Source organism: Dendropsophus ebraccatus, chromosome 12 (genome assembly GCF_027789765.1).
Source record: "Dendropsophus ebraccatus isolate aDenEbr1 chromosome 12, aDenEbr1.pat, whole genome shotgun sequence".
Classification (NCBI taxonomy): domain Eukaryota; kingdom Metazoa; phylum Chordata; class Amphibia; order Anura; family Hylidae; genus Dendropsophus; species Dendropsophus ebraccatus.
In genome coordinates this window covers 7,690,353-7,702,734 of record NC_091465.1, presented here as the reverse complement: position 1 = coordinate 7,702,734, position 12,382 = coordinate 7,690,353, and the positions used below count along the sequence as shown (strand labels likewise).

The 12,382-nt window shown below is 48.4% G+C and overlaps 1 protein-coding gene across 3 annotated transcripts in view; it reads right to left on the bottom strand.

The window, feature by feature from the left end:
• The window catches only part of KLHL21 (kelch like family member 21), a 35,545-nt gene that overhangs the window by 2,465 nt on the left and 20,698 nt on the right, over positions 1 to 12,382 (bottom strand). For all 3 annotated transcript variants that reach the window (XM_069949040.1, XM_069949038.1, XM_069949039.1), the window contains exons 2-4: positions 10,980 to 12,041; positions 5,433 to 5,838; positions 571 to 643 (exon numbers count right to left, since the gene is read on the bottom strand). In XM_069949040.1, coding sequence (XP_069805141.1) covers positions 571 to 643; positions 5,433 to 5,838; positions 10,980 to 12,024 — 1,524 coding nt within the window. In that variant the 5' untranslated portion in view covers positions 12,025 to 12,041. The remainder of the gene's footprint in view (positions 1 to 570; positions 644 to 5,432; positions 5,839 to 10,979; positions 12,042 to 12,382) is intronic.

Below are 12,382 nucleotides of genomic sequence, written 5' to 3'. Positions count from 1 at the left end.
TTTCTCTCTGTATTATAATATAATCCTGATATCCTGCAGAAGCTGAGACTTGTTGTGTCTGTGATGATAAGGAGGAGGTTGCTGTAAATTGCTCTGTACAGCATTGCAGCGTCATGTGACACCAGTAGATAGGAGACAATAGCAGCTCCCTGTGGAATGACCTCTTCACAGGTCACAGAGTGCACTCAGTGATGTCTCACATTCATCCCAAGGGGACAGAGTCTATCTATTGTAGTCTATGTCCATGAGCCAGGCTGTAAAGCATGTCACTAAATGCTGTTAAGAACAGCTCAGGAAAGATGGCCACCCCATAACAATGTACAAAAAGGGAAATTACAGTCAGAAAATAGAAACAGATTAAAATAAAACAAGTTTTAGTATCTAATTCTAATCGGTAAAAGAAAATTCAGCTCACACATTCCCTTTAAAGTGTATGGAGCAATGCCAGGAACTATGGCCTGACGGATACCAATAATGCCGCCAGACCCCAATGACTTATTGCTGCCACAATGCAGATGTAACCACCGCCAATACTATAACCTCCCTCCTATATTACATGTAAAACGTCACCTGCTTCATGGGAGGGATCTTATTCCATTCATTCTCCAGCGGACTGTACACATCCACTTCTGCTGAATCATCTCTGCATCAAAGGAAAGAAATAGGTCAGAAGACATTAGAGAAACGACTAAGATGCAAATATAATGCAATGTGAGCAATAGTGTCCTTAGCCTCCAGTAACCGATCAGCCGGCTAGGGGCGGCACCGTCATCTACAAATACCCAAAGGCCATAGCCATTCAATAGCTGTTAGCTGCCAGTCAGTCCTGACTCCTCCGGGGAGCTGACAGACGCCACCGCTGCCACCTGAGGCTTAAATTAAGCATGAGGGACCAATCACAGATTAGACTCCATATTTTAACCAGCTCTGCTAATAAGAAAGCTGAGCTGTGATTGGCTGCTGTGGATAGTCTGGGCTAGTGGCCGTCACTATTAGTGTATTCCACCTCTGGCGGATGTGTATATAATCCCCAATCAGTATAAGACCCTATTACACGGAGCGATTTTTAACGATCAATAACGAGATTGTTTATAGTTAACCTGAAATCGTTCATATTACACTGAGCAATCGTTACTATCGTTATTGTTTCCTCCATCTGATCCCAGGAAATGAAGGAACGATGTGGAATTACACTGAACGATTAGGGAACGATGGCGGAATTACAGCGAACGATTAACGATTATTCTGATGTCAGCACCAAATGAGACATGAACGATTTCTCATTGGTCATTTGATTGTTGCCATTTGATTAGCGTTTTAAATTCGAATAATATTACGATAATTCGCACAATAATCTTCCCTTAAGGGCCTTTTACACAGGCCGATTATTATTGTGCAAGAAATCATCAAAGCATTCGAATTTAAGTGATCATCTTTTGGTATAGACATGGCAATGATCAAACTACAAGCGAAAAATCGTTCGTATGTCGATCGCATCTTTGTGAGCTGACCTCAAAATCATTGTCTTTCAGTGTAAACGCTCATCGTTCATAGTATATAGGTACGAACCCAAATACAAATATTCACAGAAATATATATTCTGTCTCTGGAGGTCTTACAGTCCCCTGTAGATTTATCATCAGTTTCCCTCCACCTCTGGCAGTATGTTCCCCTGCAGACTACAACTATGTAATTGTACCAAGGCGATTATAGCACTGAAAATGAACCTGTGCTCGCTTTTCAGCATTGCAGAGCTATGGCTGATCCTCCTATCCAGGCAGAAAGCTACTTCTATTGGTCGCCCTGCCGTGACCAGAGGATCATTATCCAGGCACCTGGCAGTGGTGTGAGTGACTGAGCATGTGTGTCCTTCAGCCTCATCAGGTGGACATGCATATCGCTGTACAATCTGACCACCAGGTGGCGCCATAGTATAAATGTATAAAGTCTTAAGTGGATTTTTTTTTAAATGGCAAATATATTTCCCAATCTGCACAATGAATACAACTGCTAACAGTAGCACAACCCCCATAGGCTGCCTGGGTTATAGGGCACATAAAAGCAATGATAGTGATGTCATAAAGCATTGAGAATATGGCGGCACATAAACACTAGAAGAATAACGTCACTTCTGGAATTGTAACCAGCAAACGAGCGCAAAACACATTGGGATGTTCTCCGGCGGGGGCAGGAACCCGATCCTGCGGATATTTGCCTTGGTTTATTATAGGAGAGCGGCAGCGGCAGGTGACGGCATTAGCTGTTACTGGCGGAGGATCAGCAGCTGTCGTCTTAAGACAGGGGAGACAAGAAAAGTGAAGCATGTGATGTATCCCGGCAGGACGGACACCTCGGAGGACCTCCAGACACTACAGGCAGTGGAATTGTCCCATTCGGCGCTGTTTATGTTCTGGGCTTTTTAGGGAACGCTATGTTCTTGTACAGGAGAACGGTGCTGCCAAGATGAGGTTTCGGCTCCTACGGGCGGCTATATTTATACTCGAGATCTGTCCAAACAGGAGACGTATAGGACAGGAAGAGTGCGCTGCTGGCGGAGAGTCATAGAGGAGAAGCACCGGGACTACTCGGCAAAGGAATCACCCCTGGTCGAGGGAGGGGGGGCAGAAAGTTCCCTTCAGTGTTTTGTGGCTTCACTTCAGTAAACTTCATTTGTTATTGCAGGCGAGAATCACGCTGACACAGCATCACCATTATCACGCTGACACAGCATCACCATTATCACGCTGACACAGCATCACCATTACCAGTGTTACATCCAGTTTTACCATCAGGTTAGTTTTTTTTTTTTTTTTGCAATGGATAATTTTCCTCTACACTATACAGTATGAGGATTTCCTGCAACCCCCTTGAATCCCTGACCAGCAATCTGAGGCGTTTTCTGTCACCATGTCTATTGCCAGGCCAGGGTCTTCTCTACGACTCTTGAAGGTTAGAAGTTCTTCTGACTGAAGGAGATCCATCGGGTGTATGGAGTCTTACAGACAAGGTTCATTAGATGAGAAGGAAAAAAAAAAAAACCTTCTACTGCCCCCTATAGGCTGCCACCTAGAAGTTCATTTAAGACCCAGATAGGCTGTGAGCAGATCCCTGAAGCCGCCACCTGTCCCCAGATCAGGAATATCCGCGGACTCCCTGTATACAGTGAGCGGCTCTCCACGGCCTCCTGGTATACAGTCTGAGCGGTTCTCCATGGACTTCTGGTATACAGTCTGAGCTGTTCTCCATAGACCGACTATATACAGTCTGATCGGTTCTTCATAGCCTCCTGGTATACAGTCTGAGCTGTTCTTCGTGGCGGCCTCCTGGTATACAGTCTGAGCTGTTCTCCATGGATTCCTGGTATATAGTCTGAGCTGTTCTCCGTAGACCAACTATATACAATCTGAGCGGTTCTCCATGGACTCCTGGTATATAGTCTAAGCGGTTCTCCATGGACTCCTGGTATACAGTCTGAGCTGTTCTCCATCCTGGTATATAGTCTGAGCTGTTCTCCATGGATTCCTGGTATATAGTCTGAGCTGTTCCTGTAGACCAACTATATACAGTCTGAGCGGTTCTCCGTGGACTCCCTGTATACAGTCTTGAGCGGTTCTTCCTGAACTCTCTGTATACGGTTCTCTATGGACCTGTATACAGTCTGAGCTGTTCTCCATGGAGACTCTGTATATGGTTCGTGGACTCCCTGTATACAGTCTGAGCGGTCCCCCGTGGACTCCCTGTATACAGTCTGAGCGGTCCCCCATGGACTACCTGTATGCAGTCTGAGCGGTCCCCCGTGGACTCCCTGTATACAGTCTGAGCAGTTCTCTGTAGACTCCCTGTATATAGTCTGAGCGGTTCTCCGTGGATTCCCTGTATACAGTCTGAGCGGTTCTCCGTGGACTCCCTGTATACAGTCTGAGCGGTCCCCCGTGGACTCCCTGTATACAGTCTGAGCGGTTCTCTGTGGACTCCCTGTATACAGTCTGAGCGGTCCCCCGTGGACTCCCTGTATACAGTCTGAGCGGTTCTCTGTGGACTCCCTGTATATAGTCTGAGCGGTACCCCGTGGACTCCCTGTATACAGTCTGAGCGGTCCCCCGTGGACTCCCTGTATACAGTCTGAGCGGTCCTCCGTGGACTCCCTGTATACAGTCTGAGCGGTCCCCCGTGGACTCCCTGTATACAGTCTGAGCAGTTCTCTGTAGACTCCCTGAATATAGTCTGAGCGGTTCTCCGTGGATTCCCTGTATATAGTCTGAGCGGTTCTCCGTGGATTCCCTGTATATAGTCTGAGCGGTTCTCCGTGGACTCCCTGAATATAGTCTGAGCGGTCCCCCGTGGACTCCCTGTATACAGTCTGAGCAGTTCTCTGTGGACTCCCTGAATATAGTCTGAGCGGTCCCCAGTGGACTCCCTGTATACAGTCTGAGCGGTTCTTCCTGAACTCTCTGTATACGGTTCTCTGTGGACCCGTATACAGTCTGAGCTGTTCTCCATGGAGACTCTATATGGTTCTCTGTGGACTCCCTGTATACAGTCTGAGCGGTCCCCCGTGGACTCCCTGTATACAGTCTAAGCGGTTCTCTGTGGACTCTCTGTGTATACAGTCTGAGCGGTTCTCTGTGGCCTCCCTGTATACAGTCTAATCGGTCCCCCATGGACTCCCTGTATACAGTCTGGGCAGTTCTCCGTGGACTCTCTGTATACAGTCTGGGCGGTCCCCCATGGACTCCCTGTATACAGTCCGGGCGGTTCTCCGTGGACTCCTGGTATACAGAGTGGTAATAGGGGACAGAGATTCTGGTGATTTATGATGTAACAAGGAACTTTCAGCCAAGTCTATGATAAATACATAAGACCATGGAGGAAAGATTTACAGCTTCTTCCCGAATAGATGACCTGTGGGCTGATGATATCATCCGAGCAGGAATTCTCATTCCCACAGTTTACAGTAAAATCCCGCTATACACTGTATACAAAATAGAGATCTCCTCCTCTCCCTGACAGATCATTGCCGTCGGCCCATTAATAAGCGATAAATAGAGATGAGTGAATGTACAGCCACATGGTTAATTTGTTGTATCTGGATAAAATAGTTCAGATTCACTGGAACCCCCTAAGTGGCCACGCAGACCACTCACTGGCCAGTATAAATGTAAATTTGAGGGCATAAAAGAGAGAGTGACAACAGGAGGCTGTGCTACACTGACTGCTACATCACTGGGTTACCCTGCAGTGACCAGAGGATCATTATACAGGAACCGGAGAGTGACTGAGCATGTGCGTCCTCTAGCCTGGGCTCATCAGGTGGACGTGCTTATTGCTGTGCAATCTAACCACTAGGTGGAGCTGAGTATGTTCATGGAGATATTTACTATACATTGAGAACAAGAGGCTGGGCTACATTAAATAGTATACTGGCCACTTACCTGACAAAATAAATGAATCCATTTAGTGTCACAGTCTTTGGTGCAAAGGACCATGGGGGCAGACGTCCACAGTTCACCAGTGACCACAGGTCAGTTTCTGGGTCATAGCACTGCATGACCATAGTCTCCTTGCCTTCGAGTGATCCGATAGCATAGAGTCTGCCCCGGCAGGAGGTGGTGGAGCAGTTATCCATAGGGTGTAACATGGGCCGTAAGGACTCCCAAGAATCAATGGTGTGGTCATAGCGCTCGGTGCTGTCGGAGGCAATGACGTAGAGAAGACCCTTCAGGACTGTAGAGCTGTGGTACTCCCGCGCCTTCAGCATTGGGGACACCTCTGTCCATTCATTCACACTGGAGTTGTATCTCCAGACACAGTCATAAAGCCTCGAGCCGTCAGACCCTCCTGAAAAAAAGGAAAAAACAGAGTTAGCCAGAGACTGTTCTCTATCAGGAGGATGCAGTGTCCATGAGGGCGACAGGCCTGCAGCAGCCTTTAATCTGCAGAGCCCTTGGCAGCCTATAATCTGCAGAGCCTCGGGCAGCCTATAATCTGCAGAGCCCCCGGTAGCCTATAGTCTGCAGAGCCCCTGGTAGCCTATAGTCTGCAGAGCCCCCGGCAGCCTATAATCTGCAGAGCCCCCGGCAGCCTATAGTCTGCAGAGCCCTCGGCAGCCTATAGTCTGCAGAGCCCCCGGCAGCCTATAATCTGCCGAGCCTCGGGCAGCCTATAATCTGCAGAGCCCCCGGCATCCTATAATCTGCAGAGCCCCCGGAAGCCTATAATCTGCAGAGCCCCCGGCAGCCTATAATCTGCAGAGCCCCCGGCAGCCTATAGTCTGTTCCATCAGTGCCCATAGAAACATCAGCTCCTGGAAAATGGGTTCTCATGTAAGATCAACTCTTTGTTGGTGCGCAGATGATCTGATCTGTGAGATGTAAGAGGATCGCCCCGATAACACACCGACCAGCCTGATCTACCCAGACGTCAGACCTCAGGTGACAGGATAACTGGCTCATAAATATATAATGTGTACACCGGCTCATAAATATATAATGTATACACCCGCTCACATGCACAGAAGACTCAGCGATAGATACCAGGCACAGCGTCATGTCAGGACGGCCAAACAACTGTCCAGTCCATGATTTGTTGGGCATTAAAATGGAGTTTGTGTATAATCTGCACACGTTACTTTAAATGGATAATCTGGCAAAAAATGTTTTCTTACAAATCAATTTAAGGAAGTTATATAGATTTGTAATTTACTTCTATTTAAAAATCTCCTGTCTTCCAGTACTTATCAGCTGCTGTATGTCATGCAGGAAGTGGTGCATTCTTTCCAGTCTGACACAGTGCTCTCTGCTGCCACCTCTGTCCATGTCAGGAACTGTCCAGAGCAGCAGCAAATCCCCTTAGAAAACCTCAGATAGTTCCTGGCATGGACAGAGGTGGCAGCAGAGAGCACTGTGTCAGACTGGAGAGAATACACCACTTCCTGCAGGACATACATCAGCTGATAAGTACTGGAAGGCTGCAGCAGATTTGATGGTGCACATTTGAAGCTTGTGTGAACATACCAGTCGTGTGTGTGTGTGTGTGTGAACATACCCGCGTATTGGCAGAGAGAATAGATGTGCAGCAGGGCGGACACGCTGCGGATTGTGACTGCGGCGGAGCCCTGGCACCTCCCTATGTATGTGGTGTTTATGAGGGAGCCATATGTATCCTGCGGGTGGCTGCACCTGCTGCTCCCAGTCTCCGGGGACTCACGTCACTTTCTACAAGTCATATTGTTATAAATAGACCTGGTTGGGGGGACAACCACAGCTCACGAGGCAGATCTAGCCGCAGGGCTCTGAGCACCACCCCGGGACCACTAGTCACATAATATATCCCTCCAGTACAAGAGACAAGAATACACAAGAGTGCCCAACCCCCCATACAGTCTGCTGTCCTTACTGGTGGTAACAGGTGACCTATAGCGGGGGCACGCGGGTTCTGTCAGTCCACACATGGCTGGAGCCATAACCTGTCTGCTCCAGGACCCGATCTCTGAATCCTCTGTAGGATATATACTGATCCCATGTGTCCTCACGTAAGCTATAAGCCGTACTCCATATATACACCCTACTCCATGTATAAGCCCTACCCCATATATACGCCCTACTCCATGTATAAGCCCTACTCCATATATAAGCCCCACTCCATATATAAGCCCTACTCCATGTACTGTATAAGCCCCACTCCATATATACACCCTACTCCATATATACGCCCTACTCCATATATACGCCCTACTCCATATATACGCCCTACCCCATATATAAGCCCTACTCCATATATACACCCTACTCCATATATACACACCATACTCCATATATAAGCCCTACTCCATATATACGCCCTACTCCATATATAAGCCCTACTCCATATATACGCCCTACTCCATATATACGCCCTACTCCATATATAAGCCCTACTCCATATATACGCCCTACTCCATATAAAAGCCCTTCTCCATGTATAGGCCATACTCCATGTATACGCCCCACTCCATAAATACGCCCCACTCCATAAATACGCCCCACTCCATAAATACGCCCCACTCCATAAATATGCCCCACTCCATAAATACGCCCCACTCCATAAATACGCCCCACTCCATGTATACGCCCTACTCCATATATAAGCCCTATTCCATATATACACCCTACTCCATATATGAGCCCTTCTCCATATATACACCCTACTCCATATATACACCCTACTCCATATATAAGCCCTATCCCATATATACGCCCTACTCCACATATACGCCATACCTCATATATACACCCTACTCCATATATACGCCCTTCTCCATTTAACACCCTACTCCATATATACACCCTACTCCATATATAAGCCCTACTCCACATATACGCCATACCTCATATATAAGTCCTAGTTACAGTCAGCTGACCAGATCCCTGACACTGGGTGCTGAGCATCAGCCAAACAGGGCCAGACTTGTTATGCTCCGCTCCCACCTGCTGCACGGGAGGCAGGAGGGGACACTGTATATGGCGGGGGCAGAGGGTATGTGGGCAACTACAAGGGGATTTATACAGTATGGGGACTACCTGCAGAGGGGGGGGGGGCATATACAATATGGGGACTACCTGCAGAGGGGGGGGGGCATATACAGTATGGGGACTACCTGCAGAGGGGGGCATATACAGTATGGGGACTATCTTTACAGGGGGGTGTATGCAGTATGGGGAAGAACTACAGAGGGGGGAGGGTGGTATACAGCATGGGGGAACAACTACATTGGGGGGAGGAAGGTATACAGTATGGGGGGCCTTACTGCAGAGTAGGAACATATACAGTATAAGGAAAGAATTACAGAGGGAGGTATACAGTACCATCTGCAACAAGTGTCAGCTAGAACATAGAACTGATAGCATGTCGCCGTGGTCAGGATAGGTGTAACTGTGGTATCTTTGTGACCCCATTCGCCCGCTGCAATGCTGATGGATTTCTATGGCAGCCAGGCAGGGACCCAACAAAGCTACAGAAGTATATATGTACAAGTTATATTATGATCCATAATAGCTGCAGATGTGTGATGTATTTCCATCTGCTTCAGGCTGTTTATTCAGTAGTTTAGGACTTCTGGGCTATTAATACAGCGGCGCGTGACCTGGGAGCTGGCTAAGGATGTGTGCGGAGCGGGAACCCATCTACCCCAACATGGATCCCAGCCAACGCACGGAAGATGCTGGAACTTGTCAGATGATGAAGTGCAGAGAGGAAGGTGCAAAACATCCCGGAGACGGAGGGATCCAGGGGATCAGGGTGTCACTAGTCTGGCCACAGCTTGAGGGCCGTGACTTTGACATCTCTGGATCAGGCAGAGAGAGGCGTGATACATGACCGCTACTAGTTTTGTGCTGGGATTCTATTATTTGACACAAAACTCACTGGGTGCCATACAGCTCCCTCAGCAATGGTCTCCTTGCCTAGACACATTGGCCGTACACATTAGATATGCACTGACAGAATTCACCCTGGCTCCCCTAGTAACAGCAGATGTCACCGGAGAGAAGGTCCAAAGATCAGACATGGTGAATTTCAACTGCCTGATCATCTTGTTTTATTTTTTTGTGCAGGAGCTTTCTCCCCATCCAGAATACATGCGTGCTCAGTTCATATGAGCGTGCAGTGAGTGAGCCCACAGCAGAGTAGTACAGAGCTGTAGTCTCACTATGTGCCTTATTGCTGGTTTCACATAAGGCAGTTTTGTTTTTTGTTGTTTTTTGTTTTGTTTTTTAACTGCCATTGCAATTTTTGAGCCAAAACTGGAAGTGGATTTAAAGGGGCTGTTCACCAAAATGTCATTTCTTTCAAATTAGATGCTGTCAGAAAGTGACAGAGATTTGTAATTTAATTCTATCAAAAATCTCAAATCTTCCAGTATTTATCAGCTGCTGTATGTCCTGCAGGAAGTGGTGTATTCTCTCCAGTCTGACACAGTGCTCTCTGCTGCCACCTCTGTCCATGTCAGGAACTGTCCAGAGCAGGAGAGGTTTTCTATGTGGATTTGCTGCTGCTCTGGACAGTTCCTGACATGGACAGAGGTGGCAGCAGAGAGCACTGTGTCAGACTGGAGAGAATACACCACTTCCTGTAGGACATACAGCAGTTGATAAGTACTGGAAGACTTGAGATTTTTTAATAGAAGTATATTACAAATCTAAACTACCCCTTTAAAGTAATGGTTAAAATAAAGGAAGCTTTTATATGTCTCCTACCTGCCGCATCCATTGCTGGCTTTGGCTCAAGAACTGCAATGGCAACTTTCAAAAAAAAACAACCAAATAACTGTGTGAAGCCAGCCTATTACAGACAATTCTCCCTAAAAAGCAATGGTTTTAGGGAAGTGTATGAACAGTGTATAATATATACACACACATTTTTCTCGTGGATTCCTACACAAGGTCTGTGTAATGAATGGAATGCAGCTCTCTGCTTCTAACAAAATGGAACAATTGAACATATTGAATTAGATTCCATTACCAAAAATTCTTCCACAGAACAGAAAACAAAATGGTGTTGTATATCAGCACACAGTAACCATGGTGCACTGGGTGGCAGTATTTTATAGAACATACCTGGTTAACAGGATAGGTGCCAAACCTGCGGCCCTCCAGCAGTTACAAAACTACAGTTCCCATCATGCCTGGACCTTCATGCCTTTGGTGGTCTAGATGGAAATCGTAATTTCACAACAGCTCGAGGACCACAAATCTGACACGGTGGGTCAAAGCGGGGATGGGAACCTTCGGCCCTGCAGCTGTTGCAAAACTACAATTCCCATCATGCCTGGACAGCCAAAGCTTTGCCAAAGTTCCCATCCCTGGTTTAAAGCATTAGTTTCCAACTTGTGCACATCTACATCTATCGGCATGCACAGACGCAAGCTGAGTTGTGGTTGTCTAGTGTGGGGCTTAGTCATGGTCACCATATCCTGATGGCTCCATGATAGTGGGGCATCTCACCTGTGACATATATGTCATTGCCCAGCGCGGTGATGCTGTAGCCGCCCCCCAGGTGTTCTGGGAACTCCGCCAGGTATCTCCACTGGCCTGTGTGGGGGTTATAACAGTCCACGGTCACCAGCTCATCACAGTCCTGGTCGCAGCCGCCAACCACCACCAATATCTCCGCCAGGCCGGTGGACGGCCGAGGCCTCATCCGCTCGCATGGCAGGTCGTGGCGGTCATACTCGCTAGACTGGAAGGCTCTGGCCTCCCCAATGAGCCGCAGACAGGAGGGGCTGTAATAGACCAGGGGGTCGCTCTCTACGTGGGCCAGCAGGTAGAAGCGGCGTATGAAGGGCAGGCGGACATGCTGGAAGAGCTCAGGCCAGCGGTGCTGTCTATGGGGCAGGTCAGCGCGGACCCAGCGCAGGATCATCTGATAGGCTGTCTCCTCCTTGTCCACACACAGCCGGTCGTCCATGATGTACTCCAGCATCCGTTGCCATGGCAACCGCTCCAGCTCCCTGGCTTGTGCCAATTGGGCCATGTGCGCCAGAATGAAGCGCTTGGTACTCTCGGCCAGGCTGCGGCAGGCGTAGGCCTCGGCAAAGTCCTGGATCTCCAGGCAGTTAGAGACATCCAATTGTTGCTCCAGGTATGCACAGCATGCGTCTTTTACTGACGGGAACTGCAGGAGGTCGGCGGCCTGTAACAGCGGCTCCACATTCTCCCGGGTCACCGTCACCCTCCCAGTGTAGCAGAAATCCAGCAGCAGGCCTAGGATCGGCCCGGTGATGTGGTGCAGCTCCACCCGCTCGGCCTGGCTCTCCTTCAGCCTCCCGGCAAACATGGCCCGGAAGTAAGTGCTGGCGGCAGCGAGGACCGTGCGGTGACAGGGGAAGTCCTGGCCGCCGGCGCTCAGTGTCATGTCGAAGAACTTCTCCTCCGTTCGGAGCTCATTGATGCCGCGGAGAAGGTGCAGGGCGTGAGAAGAGTCGAAAAAGGGAAGCGAGGACTCTGGAGAGCCCGGGGGAGAGGAAGAGGAGAGCAGCGACCTGTCCATGGTCAGCGCCGGATCATCTGCAGAGAATGAGAGAGAAAGAGCATGAGACTGGAATCACCTCACATGGGTGGCCGCCATTATGCTGACGTTGCCCATGGCAACCAATCACCAAGCGGCTTCTTTGTTAGCACAAGGAAGGCTGGAATCCGATTGGCTGCCAAGTGCAGCACGACGAGCAATAAGATAACAGCTTTCAGTTTTCAACCTGTCCCAGTAACAAGCAAGCTGGAATCTGATTGGTTGCTATGGGCAACACCTTAATTTTGAACATATACATGTCCCCAATATACTATAGCTAGATATACCATAATACAGCATAAATCCACATATAATATAAAAGCAATGTGATGCTTCTTAT